We start from the raw sequence: 21,621 nt of genomic DNA, 5'->3' as shown, positions 1-21,621 counted from the left end.
CCCAGCTCAGATCCTCACGTCCTCTGTTAACTGTCCCCAGGGGCAGCTCCCAAGAACTCTACGGCGACCCCCGCACACCCAAACACCTACAGACGTCTTCACTTTTGGCCTCAGACCCTTACCCGTCTCCCAGATCCCGCACAAACCTTCTAGGTTGTCCCCCCGCCCTGCTCCAGGTCCAATGCGGTCTCCACAAGAGACCTCACCCACCGAGAGGTGACCCGACTTCTGTTGCTACGGAAACTGCTGGGCGTTCCGGTTGCCCTGGTGACGGAGCCCACCTCTCAGAGCTGGGGTTCCAGCGTCTCCAGTCAGGCCCCTTCCTTCACCCTCCTCCTCCGGCTCTCCCCTCCTCCCCCCCCTCCCCCCTCCCGACCATCCGGAGATCTGGCTCTAATGCTTTTGCCAGTCTCTGCAGGGGTCCCCAAGTAGAGACTCATTGACGCCCCCCTCCCAGGAGCACCCCCAAGTCAGCTAACACTTGCCCTCCTCACCTAAAGACCTATAACAGCAAAGTCAAAGCCCAGAGGTAGGTCGTTCCCCAAGAGCTCCTCCTCCAAACCCTCGCCCAGTCCCCTTCTAAGCCTTCTCCCAGCCTCTGTACAACCCCCTCCCGTTCTGCATTTCATCCTTGCTCTCATAATGCACCAGGTTCATCCTTCTTCCATTCCCTCCCCATTCTTCTTCCCACCCTTCCCCTCCCCCATTCCCTAATTCTCCACCCTTTTGCCTCTGAAAATGGGTCTGATCAATTTCCTCCCTCTTCATGCCCTTACTTCTGCTTCCTGTCCCCAGCCTCCCCTATGAAAAACTCCTGATGAACTTAGATGAAATGTTTAGGAGACTTAGCAGGGAAAGTTAAGGTTGAAATCCTTAGGCAGTTTGCAAATGATGACTGTCTTGAATGTCAGGGCCAAGAAAGCTGGACTCAATCCTTAAGCTGAGTCACTGAATGTTTTTCAGCCCAAGAGTGCCCTTGTTGGGCTTGCATTTTTAGAAAGATCTCAGTTGGGTCATCAAGAAGGGCTGATCTCTTTGGGACATCCTTCCAATATAAATTAAGCACATCTCACTTCCCAAAGCATCCTGGCTTACCCCTAGCATTAACGCCAACTCATTTGTATTGTATTTTGCTTCATAGATCTCCTTCTCAGACTCTGCTGAGTTCCGTTCTTAGCACAGTGTCTGAGTGAAAAGGATTAGGCTCCTTATAAAAATCTCGTTTCTGTAAATCATGAGAGAATAAGGGAGTCAATATGCTGGGCAAAAGAGCTGAGGGACAAAGTAATTACAGAAAACAGGCAGAAAGTGATGTGAACTGAGCAAAACTGCAAAGAAGGGTTCAGAGAAATAGTAACACGAGTCAGGCTCTTGACTTGCACACAGCTACCTGGGATTGAGTCCTGGCAACACATATGATTGCCCAGTGCCTTCAGAAATGATCCCTGAGCAGAGACAGGAGAAAGCCCTGAATACCAGCAAGTGTGGCTCAAAACAACAACAACAAAAAAATGCAGAAAAGTGAGAGGTGAGAATGGGTTTCAGGACTATTCAAAAGCTAGACAATAAGAGCTATAGTATAGCAGGTAAGGTGCTCGCCTTGCACATAGCCAGTCTGGGTTTGATTCCTGGCACCACATGCATCCCCCCCAGCACCCCTCCAGGAATGATTCCCTGATCACAGAGCCACAAGTAACACCTGAGCACCACCAGTGTGCCCAAAAAAAACCCAAATATAAATAAATAAAATATCCTTGGTGCCTCCTTGAAGATGAAGGCTGAGGAAAAAGGAAAAGACTAAGATAATTCCAAAGTTCAGTTATGATGCCTGTGGTACAGCCATTTGTCAATGTTCAATAGACCATAGAATATGAGTATGACATTCAGACATCTAAAGAGAACTGGACTTGAAATCAGATCAGTTTACAGCTGGAAGCGGTTGCAGCCCTGAACAACATAAACAGATATCATCAAGGGAAGCTATGTTAATTCCAGACAAAATGACTATGGGCAGAGCCCTGCCTAATGCATCATGTTGTCCTCTTGAGCTCCTGAAAGTAAGCCCTCTGGACGAGAAAGATAGTAGAGTGGTAGAGCACTTACCTTGCAGGCACCAGACTAAGGTTCAATCCCCAGAACCACACACATAAGGTCCCCTGAGCACTGTCAGGAGTGATCCTTGAATTTAGAGCCAAAAAGTAAGCTGAGTACAGGAAGGAAGGAAGGAAGGAAGGAAGGAAGGAAGGAAGGAAGGAGGGAGGGAGGAAGGGAGGGAGAAATAAGGGGAGAGAGAGAAAGAAAGAAGGGGAGAGAAAGAGAAAGAAAGAAAGAAAGAAAGAAAGAAAGAAAGAAAGAAAGAGAGAGAAAGAAAGAGAGGGAAAGAGAGAAAGGAGAGGAAAGAGAGAATGAGAGAAAGAGAGAAATCGAGAGAGGGAAATGAAAAACAGGAACCCTCACTTTGATTGGTGTCCCCAATCTCTAGAAGTTCAGAGTCTGACTCAGGGCCCTAGAGTATTCCTAGCTCTTGGACTAGCACCATGTTGCCTCAATCTTCCTTCTGTGATCTGGCCATCTGGTCCCATCTCTTCAGAGGTGCAAACTCCTTCAGCCATTCAGTTCCAGCTCCCTCACAACCTACCTGTGATCTGGGCACGCGAATTAACAATTAAGTTCCCAGTTCCTAACTCGGGAGCTCACCTTGCTTTCCCACATGTGAAGTCTTAGGAAGTACTGAGAATCTTCTCCTATTTCCATAACTCCCCACCACCTTGAACCTTGACTTGCAGACCCACCAATTCCTCCTTGACTTGCAGACCCACCAATTCCAATCCAATAACATGTGTACTCTTCTTCTGCACCTAGATTGAAACCGACAAAGACATGGAACCTGATGCCAACATGGATGCCAAGCAGCAGAGTTCTTCATTGGTGCCCTCTGCTCAGAACTCAGAAGAGCCCATTAACTCTAAACCGATCTTGGAACCTTCCACCTATGATTACCCAACAGAAGCCCTGATCTCTGAGTTTTTTATGGAACTAGCCACTTTAGAGATACCTAAAATCTCTTCTCCAACCTCTGAGATACCTTTAGAAACCCATTCCTCTGAACATTACATGAGGCCCATCTCAAGCCAGGAATATTCCGAAGACCAGGTCCTTGAAAGCCCCTTGTCTTCCCCCTCAGAGACCCTTTCTGCTGAATATGAGAAGGTACAGTATGTTCCTCACACCAAAGAAGAGACTGTCATATATGAGAATCCTGCACTGAAAATGGAGACTTCCATTTTCCAGACCTCTTTTGGACGCTCTACTAAGGAAAAACACTTGGATTTTCAAGTCCATCCAGACCTTGTCTCTGTGTCTTCTTTTGATGATTTGCAAGAGCTTACTCAGACTTCCGGTGAGCTCTCATGATGGACAAAGGGTCCTGGCCAGAGCTCTAAATCTAAAATTCTTCAAAAGCCTTCCCTTTTTCAGATTCTGACCAGGACCTTCTGCAGGCACTTGTAAAGTGGAAGGAAGCAACAGAAAAGCATGAGGAGAGGGCGTCTACTTCTAAGCCAGCTCAGTCTGAACCCCAGTTGGGCAAGAAGCAGGAGAAAAAAGGTGTTGACTATAATTGTTTCTACCCTTTCCCCGCCATTCTCACCACTGTCCCTTGACATGGCCCCCAAAGAGGGAGGATGGTCACATTTCTGTTGTTGTTACCAATTTACTTTTAGGTAACAAGATTATGGAATTTCAGAGAACACGGTTCATTGTTCTGTGTGTATCATACCATCAGAAGAGTCACCACCTACCCCTCAAATCCTCCCCTGGTGCCCCTTCCTTTCTGGTACCCACCTGAGTTTTCACCAAGTCTAGGAGTTGGTTTGGTTGTTTTTAGCCAACTTGTTTGCTTTAACAATTTATATTCCATATATGAGTGAAACCATCTGGTAATTGTCGCTCATTTCCTTCCTTCACCTCCAAATTGAATGGGCTACTCTGACCTCCTTGAGATTTTAGGGTCTTCTCACTTCCCCCTTGGTTACTGATCCCATCCCTCCTCAGGTTTTCCAGAAAGTCCTACTAAGCAGGCAGAAATGGCTGACATGGCTAAGGCACTGCACAGACAGAAGTTTCATTCTCAGGGGAAACATCTTTTCCATTGGGCTGAGAACACATCCCTGAATGCCATCCAGTCAGGTGAGCTCAGGCAGCATTTCAGAGACCTGGGACTGGCCCATGCACATCCACAATTTTAAGGACCTGGAAACCTGCCAGGTTGAATAACTGACCCCTGTGAAAATGGCAGTGCCACCCACTGGAATATGGAAGGGGTGATAGGATCAAGGTGAGTTGTGTGGATATAAACACAAACACACCCCCAAAATGTAAATAGTCACAGAAAGTTTGGCCAGGAACAGGTGGTCAAATTGAAATTGCTAAAAGCAGAAGCAATAATGTTGTCCCTTGAGATATAGTGCAGTGGGTAAGGCCAACCTGGATTTGATCCCCAGCACCATACGTGGTTCTCCAAATCCTCCAGAGTGATCCCAGAGCACAGAGCCAGAAGTAAGCCCTGAGCACAGCTGGGTATGGCCAAAACCACATACACACACACACACACACACACACACACACACGAAAGAGACAAGGCAGGGGTTAGAACACTTGTCTTGCATGTGTGAGGCCCAGTACCCCAAAAAATAAAATAAGAGGTAATATAATGGTTCATTGGAGCTGGAGCAATAGCACAGCAGGTAGGGCTTTGCCTTGCACATGGCCGACCTGGGTTCGATTCCTCCATTCCTCTCAGAGAGCTTGGCAAGCTACTGAGAGTATCCCACCCCCACGGCAGAGCCTGGCAAGCTCCCCGTGGCATATTTGATATGCCAAAAGCAGTATCAACAAATCTCATAATGGAGACATTACTGGTGCCTGCTTGAGCAAATTGATGAACAGGAGGACAGTGCTACAGTGCTGCAATGGTTCATGGGCTTGCCTTGCAACCCCCTCCACCTGCCACCCCTGAGGCCAGCCCCAGATCTAGGGCTCTAATAGCCAGCACTTAACATAAAGCAGTGATGACCAAGGACCCTGGACAGTTGCCATGAGGTACTCTGACTGTGCAAAAGCCTCAGCACCTTGGTGGAACACCATGAAAGGGGCTATTACACGGTCCAGGGAGATAGCTCAAAGGGCTGCAGCGGATGCAGTGACATGTAAAAGGCACCCAAGAATCAATGCCCTCCAGCTCCCAGCCCCGCTGGGTGTAGCCCGTGTGGCCCTCAGCACCACTTGGCCAGAGCAGCATTGTACATCCAGACTAAGGACCATCAAGGAGTAGCCCACAGGCTCTATAAGCACTGCTAGGAGAGCCAATCCTTCCCCTCAAATCACCTGGGCACCCAGAAGTTTTAAATCTCATCAGCAATCTGCTAGTTCTTGCCCTGTTATGTTCAAGGTTCAAGTTTCAAACCCATAATTAATTCTCTCATCAATTTTGTTCATTGCATGTTGTGTGGATATGCAGGGAGGGCAGAGGAATTATTTAAACACAGACATTGTGTATGTGAGCATATGTGCCCATGTTACTGGGCATCTGGAGGGATTAAGAGGGCCTCCTTGACCTGCTGGGAAGATTCTGGAGTTTGCAGGTAGAATTCAGTAGATATCAATGCATTTTTCTTGACCTTCCCTTCTTTATCTCCCATTATGATGAGAAGAGGGTTATGGCAAAACCACATAGACCTGAGGTAAATTGACATTCAGGTCATTCTATTCCTTCTCCTTCCGTGTAATTTACACTCATCATTCCCATGTAGGGCCCATCCCTGATTAAGAAAGCTTTAGTGATTTCATTTGTTTCTTTGTCTCAATTCATATATGGAGTGGCTTTTCTTGTTTTTTTGTTTGTTGGTTGTTTTGCTGTTTGTTAGGGGTGGGGTGATGAAATCCCAAGTGTGGGATAGACTAGAGAAAAAAAGAAGACTGAAGTCATGAGACTATATTGTCAGGCATCAGGAATAACCCAGGGAAGAAGTAGGTGGAGTAGGGAAGAACCCAGATCTGAAGAGATGGTACAAGGGTAAGATACTTGCCTTGCATCCCCACACATCCTGGTGCAACTTCCCAGCACTACATATGGACCCTCCAACACTGCCAGAGAACACTCCTGAGCATAAAGCCAGGACTAGCCCCTGAACACTGCTGGATGTGTTCCCAACACCCCCCCCCCCCCAGAAGAAACAAGTGAGTCTTGGGAAAGAAAAGGAAAAAAGTAAGAAGATACAACTATCCACTGGATCCCTGAATAGGGGGACACATTAAAAGACATCCAGGGGACCAGAACAATAGTACAGCATGTAGAACATTTGCCTTGCATGTGGCTGGTACCCCATATGGTCCCCTGAGTCTGTTAGGAGTGGTCTCTGAAGGTACAGTCTGAAGAAAGTCCTGAGTACTGCTTGGTGTAGCCTGAAAATAAAAACTTCCAAGATTTCTGCATGACAGGCTGGATGATGGTGTCATTGAAGGAATGATTCAAATAGAATAATAAGTGTGTGCTGGATGAAAGACAAGGGCCGTTTGGGAGGAATGACTAAGTGTTGCACATTTTACTGTCCTGGGGAACTTGCTGCTGAAAGCATCTAGTAGACAGCTGACTCTTGGGGTCTGAAACTCAGGAGAAGGGGCGGAGCCATGTAGCAGGTAGGGCATTTGCCTTGCATGCAGCCAACATGAGTTCAATCTCTGGCATTCCATATGGTTCCCCTGAGCACTTCCAGGAGTAATTCCTGAGTGCAGAGACAGGAGCAACCCCTGACCATTTTGGGTGTGACCCAAAAAGCCAAAAAAAGAAAAATAAAATTCAGGAGAGAAGCCTGGGCGGGAACTATGCTCCTGTAAAGATAACGGTATGTTATGGGGGAAAAGTTCCAATTACAGATTCCATGCAAGTGGGATGATGTGACGGAAGTCAGAAATACTGAGACCAAAGGGCATCTGAAGGCTGCCCTAGAGACAGCCTCTGCCTTAGACAGAGAGAGCACCTGTCTAAGGCACTTGCCTTGCAAGCGGTCAGCCCCAGTTCAGTCCCCAACACTGCATACAGTCCTCCAGCCCTGCCAGGAGTGATTCGTGAGCATAGAACCAGGAGTAACCCTCAATTTATGCCAGGTGTGACCCTAAACCCTCACCATCCCCCAAAAAATATCATCTGAGATCATATTTCCTCCCTAATCATATTTCCACCAATCCTTGTCCACTCATAACCAGATTCAGGTGAGTAGTTGAGGTCCCTGGTATGGAATACACAAGCAACTGTAGTGGAGACTGAGGTGTGGCTGTCAGTCTCCCTGTTCAAACGCTTCACCTGAACTCTACCCACATAAGTACTTAGACCTGATTTTCCCAGACCCTCAGGCCAGGCAGTGATCACCTCTGTCCCTCGGCCTGTACTTGCAGTGTATCAGCTTCCTTGGAGTTCTAAATTCCTCTGGTGGAATCCTAGAGTCACTCACACCCTTTGTGACACTGCCTTGCATGCTACCTTTCCCACCAAGCCTCCCTGGGGTAATGGAAACACTGGATGTTTCACACTGCCAGTTTCCATAATGAAACAGCAAAAAGCAGAAACTACATCTGAAAAAGACTTAAAATCCTGAGAGATTATGGGTAAGTAAGAAAACCTAGTGGGACAATTTGACACAAACGTAGGAAATGTGACCGTTGGGGCATCAAAGATCAGAGGACACAATTTCTCACCACCCTTATGGAATTCCAGGGTTATACTTGGAGGACGGGGCCATTCTGTGAGGAAAGGTGAAAGGGGAAGGAAAGGGATAAATAAAGGAGAGGAGAAGGGAGAAAAGAGGAGGAAAGGAGAGGGGAGGGAAGTATGGGGTAAAGAAATGGAAAGGGAAAGGGACAGGAAAGGACGTTCAATTGGTCAAGTAATCCATATTTTTTGAACATCTATCCTGTGCTAAGACTTAGACATATGGATGAAGAGGTCAGACTCATCCAACGCCTGCAATAGACTCTTCCAAGGTCTGCGATAGACTCTTCCAAGATCCAAAACAAAAAGTCAGACTCTTCCTTGGAGTAACTTTGACGTGAGCAGGAAGGTGAACAAAAACAAAACACTGTGCTGTGATCAAAGCAGTGCCAGATGCTGTGAAAGGCAGAAGAAGGGAACCCTAAACAGAAGAGAAAAACCTTTTCTTTTTGTTTGTTTATTCTGGGGCCACACCCTGCTGTGCTCAGATCTTACTTACTCCTGGCTCTGTGCTAAAGGATCATTCTTGGTAGGACTCAGGGGACCCTCTGTAGTGCTAGGGTATTGAACCCTGGTAGGGTGTGTGCAAGGCAAGTGCCTTACCACTATACTGTCTCTCCCCTATTATTATTTTTTTTGAGGGGTGGAATTTGTAATGGAGATGACTCAGAACCTTTCTATGGGAAGGAGTCCTACAGCTGAAGATTGCACTGCTTGGGTATCACACAGGAATCCCAGATGGAAGTCAGAGGCACTGTCAGCTCCAGGGAGGAAGGGAACATCTGAGTGCACAGGACTATCTGCTTCTCCCTCATCTGTCCCACCTCACCTGGCCACGAAACCAGGTTTCTGTGAATGAAATCTGACTCTTCTCCCAATCATGCAATCCCTCTGCATCTAGGTCTCTACATTGGCTGGCGCTGCCCCCATTACCTCTGGGACTGTTTTCAAATTGGGAATGAGTCCAAGTGCTTCTGTGGTCATTTACTGAAAGAGCATAAAATTCTATCAGGTAAGAAAGATTACCTAGCCCTTACTGATGGGTAAGGATAACCACACCACTGTATGTCATGATCTGTGTGTGTGTGTGTGTGTGTGTGTGTGTGTGTGTGTGTGTGTGTGTGTCTTGTGGAAGGGGGCACTGAGGAGGCATTGAAGTGGGCTTGGCCTGAGATTTCTGGCTGATCCTACCTCCTCTCCCCATTCCTGTAGATATATCTGTGCCCTGCAGTGTTAGCCAGTGTCGCTGCCTCATGTTCTGCTTCATCCCCTCACGCCCAGAAGAAGTAGGTGAGTTCTGGCTCAGGAGACGAGCCTTCTTTGACCCCAAGGCCTGGAGGGCCCTATGTCGCTGCAAACACAGTCATGAAGAGCATGCGGCCACCGGTGGACATCCCTGCAGAGTCAAAGGTACCTTCCAGAGCAAGGGGAGCAGGGAAGGGCAGTGGTTAGGGATCAGAGGCCAGTAGTTTGGGCACAGATCTGAGGGACTGTGGTCATAAAGGAAGAGATAACAAATAGTCCATGAAGAAGTCCCAATTTCCTCCATTCTGCCCCAGGCTGTTGCTGTGTTTGCTTTGAATCTAATTTCCTGTGTGCGGCCTGTGACCGACGCTGGGAGGAACATGAAACATTTTTTGAGACCGAGGATACCCGGCGACGAGGAGGGAGGCCTCATGGTGAGAAATAAGGGTGTCGTTCCTGTCTCTGTAGTCAAAAGCCCAGGCAAGAAGGCACCCCTACCTTCAACCGCCCTGCCCAAGACTACCCCATCCTTCTCCCCTGCACCTGTTACTATCTCCCACTCCCACAGCAGCCCCCACACCCCGCAGCAAGCAGACTCTGCACTTCTCTCTCTTTTTCTTTTTCTCTCTTTCTCTCCTCTCTCCTCTCTCTCTCTCTCTCTCTCTCTCTCTCTCTCTCTCTCTCTCTCTCTCTCTCTCTCTCTCTCTCTCTCCGTGCTCCTGACCCTGGGAAGCACTCCAACTACCCCAACTCCCACCTTGGATGCCCCCCTGCCTTGTTAACTCCCTTGGGCCATTGTGAGCCTGACCCAGTGTAAAAATAAAGGGGAAGATGCTGGAATCTGACCTGGTTCTGCATGAGGCAGATAAGGCCTGGACCAGGGATAGACACCCACACACTTTCAAATTGGCACCAGTTGGGAGCAAGAGAGCAAGTTGGCACCAATTGGGAGCAAGAGAGCAAACAATATGCCACATAGCTGGCTTCAGGCCTCTGCCTCCACCACACCCACCACCTTCAGTGCTGGTTCTGGCATCGGAAAGAGAAAGTAGCTCCAAAGAAGCTAGGCAGGGAGCATCTAGAAGGGTAGAGGGAGCAAGGATGTTAGATGCAGCTGAGGGCAAAGAGACTGAATACTCCCATTAGAAGGTCTCTGGGGACTGGAGTGTGCCATTCCAATGGTGCCATAGAGGCAAAACTCAGAGTGACTTTGAAGGAATCTAAGGATCGTAGATAGCAAGAGCAGTGGGGAAAATCAGGCAATACCCAGGCTGGAGTGATAGCACAGTGGGTGGGGCATTTGCCTTGCAAGCGGCCGATATGGCCGACCGGAGTTCGATTCCTCCATCTCCAAGAGGTTACTGGGCACGCTCGAGCAAATCAATGAAGAATGGGAGGACCGTGACCATGACCCAGAGGGGGGGAGTGGAGTCAAGGAAGTGTTTTGTTTGGTTGGTTTTTTATTTTGGTTTGGGGTGCCATGCCTGGACAGTTTCTGACTGCTTTCCCTGAATGTGCTGGGGGCAGGGTGGCATATTCAGTGCCGGGGACTACATGCAAGGTAAGCCCCTTCACTCCTGTACTATTTCTCCAACCCAAAGAAGCATTCTATAGGAAGAACCAAGCAGGCAGAAGAGGAAATAACCTGGAGAAGAAAAGAGAGAAATGTCGGGTGAGACAAGATCCCAGAGATATAGGGAATCTCTCAGAACAAAAAAACCCACCTACCAAGACCAAGAGGAAGGTAAAAAGGAGAAGACTAACTGAAGGAAGCACGACCTTCTAGAAGGACCCGCCGATGGCTTCTCTTTCCCCAGTGAACAAGGAACAAAGTCGATGTCTTGTCATGCACAAATCAGTGACTGATTGGGAAGGAGAGAAATAAGAAAGGGGATATAATCAAGAGGAAAGAGGTATGGGATTTGGAAGGTGAATGTGGCGGGGTTAGAGGGGGAAAAAAAATCAGTAGTTGGGGATATAGATACAGTTGGAAAGAGGATCTGAGAGAGGCAAAGTAGCAAAACATTTGTATTAGTGAGCAGTGGTGAGATAATCAGGATGATGAGGCAGGATGAGGGACAGAGATAGAGCTGAACAATTTAAATAGAGAAAATGAAGCTTGAAAATAAATGGACTGAATGAGAAAAGGAGCAAAGGAATAGAAATCCCTCAGGTTCCATAACAGGTTCAGTCGTGGCGATAGAGTACAGCAGAGTAGTCAGGCCCTGCAGAAAGCTACAGTTTTCAGATCAGAGGCACTGCAGGTAATCACAAATGGAAGGGGGGGGAGGGGGGAGGATGCAGGGAAGGAGGGGAGACAGTGACCAGGGAAGTCAGTGAAAGTGAGGAACTAAGAAGTCCACAATTGACTTCTTTTTGTTTGGTGGCCACACCTGGCAGAGCTCAGGAGCAATATGTAGTGCTGGGAATCAGATCAAACTGGAGTTGCAGCCACAGCTGCCTGCTAGGCAAGCATCTTAACCTTTGTACTCTCTCTACAGCCCCACTGATGACCCTAAAGGGGGGGAGTAGGTGATCCTGACAATGGGTTCTGTGACCCAGAAATAACCAGTTTTAAGAATTTTATACTTATATATCCCTTCTGGCTTAGTTCTTCCTCTAAAAAGTATCTACCTAGATTACTTATCTAAAGGCCACTTTGATTTTGATCGCTGGCTTTGGAGCCACACCCAGAGGTGCTCAGGTCTTACTCCTGGCTCTGTGCTCATGGATTACTCTTGGTGGGTTCAGGGGACCAACCATATGAGGTGCCAAGAATTGAACTGGAACTAGCTGTGTGCAATTTCCTATCTGTACCATTGCTCTAGCCCCTCTGTTTTATTCTGGTTTGTTTTGGTTTTGTTTTGGCTACACCCTGTGATACTCAGAGGTTAATCCTGGTTCTTCACTCAGGAATTACTCCTGGAGGTGCTGAGGCGACCATATGGGATGCCAGGGATCAAACCTGGGTCAGTCTTGTGCAAGGTCAGTGCCCTACACACTATATTATCTCTCCAGACTCTGTTTGGTTTTATTTTCAAGCCATACACTGCTGTGCTCAGGACTTACTCCTGGATCTACACTCGGATCACTCAGGGAGCTCAAGGGACAATAGGGGTTACCAGGGTTCACACTCAGGTTGACTGCATGCAAGACAAGTGCCCCACCTGCTGCACTATCTCTGCACTATCACAGCCCCATCTACACTGCTTAATTCTCATAATTCAGAGCAGCTCTAGAAACTTTTCCTCTCCCAGATGTTCTACAGAGAACTGTAGCCTCCAGAGCAGTGGTCTTCATTTACCAAGGCTGGCAGTGGTAGAGAGTTGAACGCCACTGGTCTACAGCCTTGGTTATAGGTGTCGGTCCATGGGGTGGTGTGCAGGACTGGCACCAGTCCACAGCTGTGGAAAGGTTAAAGAGCACATCTCTAGGGTACACATAGAGGTCAGTCCAGATTTCCTCATTTTTAGGGAAGATATACCGGTGTTGGTCTGCAATCTTTTCTTGACTGTGGTCCCTTCTGTCCTTGTTTCCTTGCTGTGGACACCTAGTCTCATGTCTGGGGCCCCTATTTATGTGATTTTTCACCTATGGCCCCCTTAGAATAGCCAGTTGAGAAATGGTGGTCTTTGCTTTCAATGTAAGAAATACATTCCTGGCTGCTAGAATTCTTGGAATAAGTCACAGGTCAAAGTCCTTTGACCCACAGGTCATTAAGTCCTTTCTCTCCACTAGGAGAGAAAGGACTTAATATAACTATGCTAAATGGATTTTGATATTATCGTCACAGGTAAAAAAAAATTTCCTCATTACTTAGTTATATGCAGTTAATGCAACAATGTCCATTCAAAACTGAAATTAATTCAACTTATAGTTTACAGTGGAGGAAGAGTTATTATGATGAATTCATTCAAAGAAGTCATTACAAAGTCAAAGTGGAAGAATATGCAGTATGTCACCAGAAAACTGGTTTAGTTCCTCATTGGCAGCTCCTTGGGATGAAAGTTTAGCATACAAAATTCCAGATGTTTATGACATAACCATTATTTATGTTAAAACTTTCAGAAGGTACATTCAGATCCCTGATATTCATTCTCTCTCCCAGCCTCATTCTGGTTCCTATGTAAGCCATCCTTGGTCTACGCTCATCTCTCACTGATTTTATCTCTCAGGGTCCACACTGGTCTAGTGCTGGTCTGTCTAAGCCCCCAGCTGTCATCTTGGTCAGTGGTTGATGATCTGTGGTCTGTCACAGGGGCTCCACGGGTGCCTCTCAAGGCCCTTAGCCCAGAAACTCTTTGTCCCTTTGGCTTCCTTAGTTCTCCAGCCACATGCATGTGGATAAGAATCGCTGCTGCTCTCCTGGGGCACAGGTGAGGGGTTAGAGAGAAGCTCAATTTGCAGGACAAGAACATTAGAGCAAAGAGACTGCTGTTGGGTCTGGTGCAAAGTGGGGTCAAAGAGGGATTGCTTGACCTGTGTTATCCTTTAAGTGTTATTATTCCCTCCCCTCCCTAGCTATTTCCATTAATTATCTGACTGGCCACCTCTTTGGCAGACAATATTTAAAAGGGCCAATAAAATTAACTAGATTACTAGGCAGCACTCCCCAGTGCTCTCCTTCTACCACAGACATAAAAGAAAATGAAAGGGAACATGAATTGTTACCCAATTCATAAATAATCATTAAGTACCTATGAAAAGCCATATGCTAAAAAAAATTTTTTTAATGCAGTGTTGGCTTTTGTCCTTAGCTCTAAATGTCTCTAAACTTAACCGGTGTATAAGTATTTTGTGTTTAGTATTTTAATTTATGTCAAAATTACATATTCCAACAGAGTGAAATACACTTTTGGGGAGAAAGGGGTCATTTGTGGTGCTCAGGGGTTACTCCTGGCTCTGCACTCAGGGATCACTCCTGCAAAGGGATCAAACCTGGGTCCTTCACATGCAAAACCTACAGCACCTACCCGCTGCACTATCGCTTCACCAGCCACCCCCTTGAATTATCCTCCTTGTTTATGATGCAGTTCCCTTATCTTCAACAGTAAACTGCTGAAAATGCCATCAAGCTAACCTTATCTTACCTATTTAAATAGGAAGGAGCCTGCATCATATACTCCTTTGCTTATTAACAAGTTGGGCAAAGAGAGGACACTCCCAGTCTCGCTCAACAACAACAACAACGACAACAAAAGGGCCAAGAAAGAAAAATATCCCCTGAAAACAAATTAAAAGTTGTTTTCTCTTAGAATATTAAGAATATAAAACTGAAACATCCTTAGATGAGTTAAAGTTAAGCTCTTTGAAATGTTCAGGGCGCTGAAACTATCTTATGGGAAATACTGGCCATGAATTCATCTACCCATGAACTTACAAAGCCTCTCGGTGGCCGGGTAAGGTGCTTTCACGTAGCCTACCCCGGTTGGATCCCAGGTACCGCACACGGTCCCGGAGCACCCTGAGTAAGTAAGGAGTAAGTCCTAAGTACCGCCAGGTGTGGCCCCCAAACTGAAAAACACCGGAGCCTGCCCCAGTTTATCTTTAACCTCGCTGTTCTCTTATGCAACGCGCTCTCTTGTTTCCCGGGACTCCTAGAACCTTGGACTCCGGCTAGCTGTTAGTTCAAGCACCCAATAGTTGTCCAGTACCTCAGAGCCCCACCTTCCTGAAGGCCAATGAGGTGAGTCCACAATTTTAGTGGCTTCTTGGAGGCCTGGGAGAGCGAGCCAATGAGATGGCGAAGCTGACTCCTGGCCCCGCCTCCGGATCTGAGGGCGGGGCTCCGCGCAGCAGACCGGAGGATGGCGGCGGCCGCGGTGCTGGCTCCGGTGCTGCGCGTGGCGCGCCGGGCCCTGGTGGCTGCGGGGCCACGGGGGGCACAGGTGAGAAGTGGCCGCGGGGTCAAGGAGGGGGTCCCGCAGGCATCGACCGCCCTCAGGGCCGGGAGTCTTTCGGCCCAGATCCCGGCTCTGCGCGCCCGGCCCCGTGGGGCGCCCTCCAGGGCTGTGCACTGACGTCGGACAGGCCCTCGCGGCCGCCTGAGCTGCCTGGCGCCGAGCTGTGTCTTTGCAGAGGCGTGGGCAACGCGGGGAGAAACGGGGTTCAGCCGTGCCCAATTACTGCCTTCTCTTAAGCCCGCCGCGAAGCCCAGGCCTGCCCTGAGCCGGCCTCTCTAATGCTCCCTGCAGGGCGCGAACCTTACCTTGCAGCCAATCCTTGCAGCAGAGTTAACCTCGCGTCTTCTCCAGGAGCCAGAATGCGTCCAGGCTCAGATTCATCCTGTCCATTTTCCCCCACCCCCCACCCTAATGCGACTGCCTCCCGCCCCCAACCTGGTCTGTCCCGCTATACACGGGTAGTCGAGTTCACTCACTGAACAGCTTCCCCGCACAGATTCAAGCCACTGGACTTAAATACACAGTTGAGAGATGAAGGGGCCAGCCGGAGAAATAGGACAGCATGTAGGGCGCTTGCCTTGAACCTGACAACCCTTATTTCATTCCCCCGAGCACCCTTGGGAGTAATTTCTGAGTGCAGAGTGAGGAGTAACCCCTGAGCATCGCCGGGTGTGACTCAGCCCCCCCCCCCAACCAAAAATTAAAAATAAAAAGAGCAAGGACCTGAAAAGATAGTACAGCGGGTAGGATGTTTGCCTTGCATGCTATGGCCCAGTTTGGTCCCTGGCACCACATGTTTACCTGAGCCCACCAGGAGTGATCCCTGAGCACAACCCCTATGACTTGCCAAAAAAGCAAATGTGACCGACCAGAGACCTCCTGCCAAACACGGCCATAAAGCAAGAATAAAACAGGTAACATTCCTTATAAGTCAGAAAAGAAAGTGGGAACCTATTATCAAGGTGAGGACAAATGGAAAGAGCTGGCAGTCTTAAGAGAGAATGCAAACCATTCCCAGTCCCTCTGTATTAGAAGGATTTGATCTCAGGTAACATAGGAACTGTCCAAGTGCTCGTTCTGCAGCCTTTCTGCAGTCTTTCCTTTGAACAGCACCACATTTCCTTGACATAGGCACAAGAATCAACTGCACTGCAGAATCCTGTATTGTGTAACTTTTGTTTTGCTTAGGGGCCACACCAAGCAGTGTTCCTGCTGGGTGCTCAGGGTCGCACTGGAGGACAATGTGATGCCTGGGATCAAACCAGGCTTTTGCATACAAAGTATGCACCTGCCCCCACTGTGCCATCTCCTCAGCTCCAGTGCCTGTGACTTAACCTGTTCGCCCCTGCCAAGAAAGCCCATGTCCTATCTCTGCTGTTGATGCCTTGAATATGAACTTTTTCTTGGTGTGGGAACCACAAATAGGTTGTTAGAAGGGAGAAGTTAAGTACTATTAGAGCCCAGCCTGTGCCAGCCCTGCCTGAATACATGGGAGAGGTGTCACCAACTCCTGTCTTGGCTACATCTAACCCACGTTCAGGTCCGAGGAGTCTCAGGTGTGACTGATGGGAATGAAGTGGCAAAGGCCCAGCAGGCAGCTGGTGGAGGACCGGCCCCAACCATCTTCTCCCGTATCCTGGATCGAAGCCTTCCAGCTGACATTCTCTATGAGGACCAGCAGGTGGGGTGCCCTTAGGACCCATTCAATCCCCTTAGGAATATCACAGCTAACATCCAGCCTGTTGAAGTAACATGGTCACCTCTGGCCTGCCCCAGTGTATGGTATTCCGTGACGTGGCCCCTCAGGCTCCTGTACACTTCCTGGTCATTCCTAAGAAACCCATTCCGCGGATAAGCCAGGCTGAAGAAGAAGACCAGCAGGTAGGAAGAACAGGGCCAAGGTTTGACGGGGACCAGCTAGAGGTTTGGCTCTCTGTTCAGTGAAACCACCTTGTCTGTCTGCCCTTTCAATGTAGCTTTTAGGACACCTTCTGCTTGTGGCCAAGAAGACAGCAAAGAGTCAGGGGCTGGGAGATGGATATCGAGTAGGTATGTAATTTTCAGCTTTCGAAACCCTGACCTATAAATTCTTACACCTGCCTCTCAAAACAGTCTTTGTTCTGTGACCTTCCCATGATCCGGACCCACTCCTAACCTCAAGTTCCATTTCAGTGATCAACGATGGGAAAATGGGCGCACAGTCTGTGTATCACCTGCACATTCACGTACTTGGAGGGCGACAGCTCCAGTGGCCTCCAGGCTGAACCTACCAACTGATCAAAGACCCCAGACCTGGATGCTTGGAAGGGTTGGAGGAAAGGGGACCCTGTGATGCTAATAAACCTGCTCACTCTCAATTTTGGATCCTTGTCTTAACTATTTTTGAAGAACTGCCCCAAGTAGACACATACCCTTAACAGTAGGCTTAGTGAGAACATTATCTATTGAATCATAGTGAGATATACAGTTGAACTGGATTGAGTTCATTTATATAACTTTCCAACACCTATTCCTTCACCAGTATATATTTCCCATTGTAATGCCCCCAGTTTCCCTCCCCCTCCCCCTGATGTAGGCAGGTAGACAGGGAAGGCCCCCCTCCCGAAGCAATGACAAAAACCAGCCCTGCAGAAAACAGGAACTAAGGCTAAATATAAATAAGATCCTCACCTGGCTTCAGCAACAGACCCAAAGAAGCTCCTGCAGGAACAAAAGGCCAGGAAAGGAATTTCAAAGAAGACCATCACCACTCCCATCCTCCCTGGTAACCTCCTTAGCAACAGACTTTTACCTGGGAAGAAGTCCCACGTGGGGGCAGGTTGGAAAAACCCTATAAAGGCCACCTTGAACAAAGGAAGGGCGTGCATATGCTCCCCGAGCCCATGTGTGCTTGCGCCCATGTGTCCGAGCACATGTATCGCCCACATCTCCCCTCTTGAGATGTGTACTTTCATGCTTTCGTGTCTAACCTTTCTCTCTCTCTCTCTCTCTCTCTCTCTCTCTTTCTCCCCCCCCCCCACTCCGCACCTTAAAAATTCTCCAAATAAAATCTATTTACTTCACTGCTTGTCTACTCCCGAAATTCCTTTCTGTGAGGTGAGACAACAGCCCAGTAACCCTGGGTCCCAGGTGGCAGAGGCGGTTGGGGAGAAAGTGACTGTCTTTCTCCTTCCCACTTCACATAAGTCACCCGTGGGGCCCACCGACATCACCCCCACCTGCCTCTGTCAGGCACTTTCTCTCTGTGAGAACTTTTACCTATAGATATGTGAGTTCTCGTGATTTGTATCTGCCTGGCTTAAGGGTCTAGAAAAGTAGTTGAAATATGACCAAATGAGTAGATAAAGATTGAAACAGAGTGAGACCTGGTCTATCCAAGCCCTTATTTAGACACCAACTTTACAATTGGGGGAGTAGAAATGAGGCTGGGAGCATGGTGTGAGGGATCAAACCCAGGGCTGCATGCATGTGATTTGCCACCAAGTCCCCACTTACCCCCAAAAGCTAGGGGTTAAGGGGATGTGGAGGTAATGTGAAGGCCTTTCACTGATGCCATTGTGAAAGAATCCATATTAGGGCATCAAATTTTTGTGTACTTCAGCTAACTTGCAACATTGCTTTCTGTAAAACTGCTTGGCTGCTTTGCACCTGGGGGAGAGGGGACTTGGAAAGTGAACAGGGCATAACTTCTTTCTAAACCAAGTGTGACAGGATTCAGGTGTATTTACTGTTCCTGAAATGTATTGTCTCAGTAAAGCACCCTGCAGATTTGGGTAAAGGATAACTCAGGATGCGGGTGGTTGGGGGAAATTGCCCTTTCCTGGAGTGTATTGTCTCACTAAAGCACCCTGCAGACTTGGGTAACTCAAAACGAGGATGGTCAAGGGAGATTGCCTAAGGCTTAATGATTCCGGCTATAACCTTGCTTGTGCTGACAATCGATGTACGTAAATGCTGATCTTTGAATCTATAGGCTAAGGAGTGAGGTACTTTTAAATGGATTGGTTAAGAAAGTATATGTTATTACAAATCTATTGGCTATGAAATGTGCGGGCTTTGCTGTAACGGCCAGTGAAGGCCTATATAAGATCCCCTTTGAAGAAGTTCGGGGCTCTCAGCCACTGCTCATTTTGGGGTATGCTGCGGAGCCCCAGCATGCTGGTCTAAATAAACCCCGTTTTTACTCCTGCAGGAATTGTGTCTATCTGGTCTCTCCGTGCCTCCCAGGGCTAGGGAACTCCCGATCCCAACAATTGCATCCCCAAAATTTACTTCCCTTTAAGTAATAACACTCCCCTTCCCCAGTTATCACTACCTTTAAACTACCACCTAAACTATTTTCATCTTTGAAAAAATTGAAGACTCCCCTCACTTTTGAGAATGAAATAAAGGGAAGTTACTGTTGCGCCCCCCCCCCCCCCCCACCAAGAACACACCAAGTGGGCTTTTGCCTGATACCACAGCTCTGCGCCTGTTCGCAACACAAAGAACCACCGCAGAAAAACGCAGACGACCTGAATGAGGTACCCGTGGCAAGACCTTTGGCCGCGGAACCTTCAAGGCCGGGCTCAGGCGGAACCGAAACCTGACGGACGACCGGAAAGCAGGCTTCCCCGACCGTGGCGACTTCCGCCCGGCTTGAGTTCTGCGCAGACTCTGGAATTATTTACCGTCGCTATAGCAACCTGGGGTCGGTGGCTGAGCGCAGCAGGGCTCGGGCTCGAGGCGTGCTGGGATAGACGTCGCTGGACTTACCTCTGCCCAGTTTTCGCCAGCGTGGGCGCGTTCACTTCCTTTGGAATCTGTAGACTTTTCATCCCAGTGGAGAAGAATCAGGCTCGCGTGCAGAAGATGTTCCCGAAGCTACAAGTGCTGCAGCCTTCTACACAAACTGCAACCGCCCCAAAGTTGTCCTCGGCCGGCTGTGACCCTGGGTTGCCCGTGCCTCCGTCTTCAGGCAGACTTAAGGATGAGTCTTGCTCCAGCGTGTATGTTACCCCGGAGATAGGCTATGAGCACGTCCGTGGTCCCAGCTATGCCCGGGACCCCACCATTGCCCATGAGCCCTGTCCTGGCTCGCCCCCTCCCTGTGAGCCCCACGCCGGTGTTGCTCTCAACACCGATGCCCTCTGCAGTCCGTGCGATAAACGAAGTCCTCAGAAACAACCGCCCTGCATGCCTCTGCAGCCCTCGGAGCCCAGCCTCTACGGGGTACAGAAGCTCCCCGTAGACAAAGGGCCGTGTCCAGTGTTCACCGCAACCCCGCCAAGAGGCCAGTGCCTTCTCCACAACTGGACGGAGGAGGTAATGAAGCTTTGACCCGTCCCATTCCCTCAAGGCTCCCGAGGGAGGCAGTAGTGTAGGACAAGGGTGGGTTTCCAGAAGAATGTCCGTGTCACTCAACTTGTGGCCCACAGAGAGCCACCAACCACTTGGATCAAGTCCCAAGCATGCAGGATGGCTCCGAGAGTTACTACTTCCGAAACGGACACCAAGGACTGCTGACCCTGCAGGCACCGGCACGCCTCAGCACCACCCAGCGAGATTCATATCAGCACCCAATGCGGCTGGGGCAACCATCTAAAGGTGTAACACATGAGAGATTGAACCAGCATGGGTTCGTGAGAAAGCAGTTTCTGTAGGATTTTGGGTTGTTCCACCCTGATGAGTTTAGTATCCCCACAGCTATGCTACTCCACCCCACCCCCCCATTTCTTCCTTCACTTGTGTCTCCCAAGGGTCTGCTTCATAATCACGGTCTCTGTTCTGTCTCTCCCTCCACCTCACACAGGAAAACGTGAAGCCATGACTGAGATACTCCTGCACCATCAGATCAGGTGAGAGGTTCGGTTGAGGCACAAGGGGAGCGGGGGAGAAGGCAGAAGCCAGGGGAGCAACCCCTGACCCTCTCAGAATTCCGAAGGAAAGAGATGCAGGCAGAAGAGAAGCTCACCAGAGTACAGTGTGAGATGGAATCCGTAATGCACCGGGACTATAAAAGGGAGCTGGTGCAGGCAGGGCCTCCTGCCCCTAAAAAGGTGAGATACCCCAGCCCCAGCCCCCCTTGCACAGCAGGAGCTTCCAGCCAAGAGTTACTCCAAGAGTTATCCTGTCTCTCCTCTCCCAGCCTCATAACTACCAGCAGGAGCAGCCGGAAACCTTCTGGTTACAGAGAGCATCGCAGCTGCCGGTGAGACACTGATGGGGCGTTGGCAGTGAGGAGAGGAGGAAGAGGCTGTGGTGGTTTGGAGGAGAGGCGGGGGAAGGGAGGGGGAATCTGTCCTCATTCTGGTCTTCTTCCAGGGGGTCAGTTACATCAGGACACTGGACACGCCATTCCGGAAGAACTGCAGCTTCTCAACACCCGTGCCCTTGTCTCTAGGGCAGCCACTGCCCTATGAGTCTGAGGACTAGTCTTAAGGACAGGGAGGATTCTCTCCTCCCTTGCCATCAAGCAAGAGGGCAGGGTGGTGGGAAGGGACAGAACTCCTGTCTAGGGACTGAGGGTGGAAGCAGGGTATAGAATATGGATTCTTATTTGTCTGCTGCACAGGTGGGAAGTGACTTCCATCTACACTTGGTGAAAAGCATTAACATAAAATGACCTCACACCTCTTGACATGGTTTATTCCACGATTCCATAAGCTGCTTCTAGTCCTTGAAGATGCCCCTAACCCAGACTGTCACACCACAACTTTTGTTGTTGTT

At 48.9% G+C, this 21,621-nt stretch overlaps 3 protein-coding genes across 3 annotated transcripts; all 3 read left to right on the top strand.

The window, feature by feature from the left end:
• Positions 1–2,898: 2,898 nt before the first annotated feature.
• On the top strand, positions 2,899–9,455 carry FAM221B (family with sequence similarity 221 member B). The gene is made up of 5 exons (XM_056117434.1): positions 2,899–3,400; positions 4,054–4,188; positions 8,667–8,777; positions 8,978–9,175; positions 9,325–9,455. The coding sequence occupies exons 1-5, from the start codon at positions 2,899–2,901 to the stop codon at positions 9,453–9,455; spliced, it is 1,077 nt and encodes a 358-aa protein (XP_055973409.1).
• A 5,334-nt stretch (positions 9,456–14,789) lies between these two features.
• On the top strand, positions 14,790–17,270 carry HINT2 (histidine triad nucleotide binding protein 2). Its single transcript, XM_056117288.1, has 5 exons — positions 14,790–14,898; positions 16,454–16,594; positions 16,690–16,794; positions 16,890–16,962; positions 17,086–17,270. The coding sequence occupies exons 1-5, from the start codon at positions 14,818–14,820 to the stop codon at positions 17,175–17,177; spliced, it is 492 nt and encodes a 163-aa protein (XP_055973263.1). The 5' UTR covers positions 14,790–14,817; the 3' UTR covers positions 17,178–17,270.
• A 1,162-nt stretch (positions 17,271–18,432) lies between these two features.
• SPAG8 (sperm associated antigen 8) lies at positions 18,433–21,605 on the top strand. The gene is made up of 7 exons (XM_056117433.1): positions 18,433–18,440; positions 19,722–20,217; positions 20,331–20,499; positions 20,705–20,750; positions 20,837–20,951; positions 21,041–21,103; positions 21,217–21,605. Exons 1-7 carry the CDS (start codon positions 18,433–18,435, stop codon positions 21,325–21,327), a joined length of 1,008 nt encoding a protein of 335 aa, XP_055973408.1. The 3' UTR covers positions 21,328–21,605.
• The last annotated feature ends 16 nt before the right edge of the window (positions 21,606–21,621 follow it).

The sequence above is a fragment of the Sorex fumeus genome, unplaced genomic scaffold (genome assembly GCF_029834395.1).
Source record: "Sorex fumeus unplaced genomic scaffold, SorFum_2.1 ptg000034l, whole genome shotgun sequence".
Taxonomy (NCBI): domain Eukaryota; kingdom Metazoa; phylum Chordata; class Mammalia; order Eulipotyphla; family Soricidae; genus Sorex; species Sorex fumeus.
Note: the sequence above shows the minus strand (reverse complement) of the source record. Positions and strands in the feature narration are given on the sequence as shown.

What these genes read in the sequence shown, in the direction of transcription:
- FAM221B (XM_056117434.1), top strand. Translation starts at nt 2,899, where the DNA reads ATGGATGCCAAGCAGCAGAGTTCTTCATTGGTGCCCTCTGCTCAGAAC. An exon ending in CCTGAATGCCATCCAGTCAG is followed by an intron (nt 4,189 to 8,666) that starts GTGAGCTCAGGC and finishes CTCTGCATCTAG; the next exon opens with GTCTCTACATTGGCTGGCGC. An exon ending in AGAGCATAAAATTCTATCAG is followed by an intron (nt 8,778 to 8,977) that starts GTAAGAAAGATT and finishes CCATTCCTGTAG; the next exon opens with ATATATCTGTGCCCTGCAGT.
- SPAG8 (XM_056117433.1), top strand. An exon ending in GGCCTCCTGCCCCTAAAAAG is followed by an intron (nt 20,952 to 21,040) that starts GTGAGATACCCC and finishes CTCCTCTCCCAG; the next exon opens with CCTCATAACTACCAGCAGGA. An exon ending in AGAGAGCATCGCAGCTGCCG is followed by an intron (nt 21,104 to 21,216) that starts GTGAGACACTGA and finishes GTCTTCTTCCAG; the next exon opens with GGGGTCAGTTACATCAGGAC.
- HINT2 (XM_056117288.1), top strand. Translation starts at nt 14,818, where the DNA reads ATGGCGGCGGCCGCGGTGCTGGCTCCGGTGCTGCGCGTGGCGCGCCGG. An exon ending in CGGGGCCACGGGGGGCACAG is followed by an intron (nt 14,899 to 16,453) that starts GTGAGAAGTGGC and finishes ACCCACGTTCAG; the next exon opens with GTCCGAGGAGTCTCAGGTGT. An exon ending in CTGAAGAAGAAGACCAGCAG is followed by an intron (nt 16,795 to 16,889) that starts GTAGGAAGAACA and finishes CTTTCAATGTAG; the next exon opens with CTTTTAGGACACCTTCTGCT.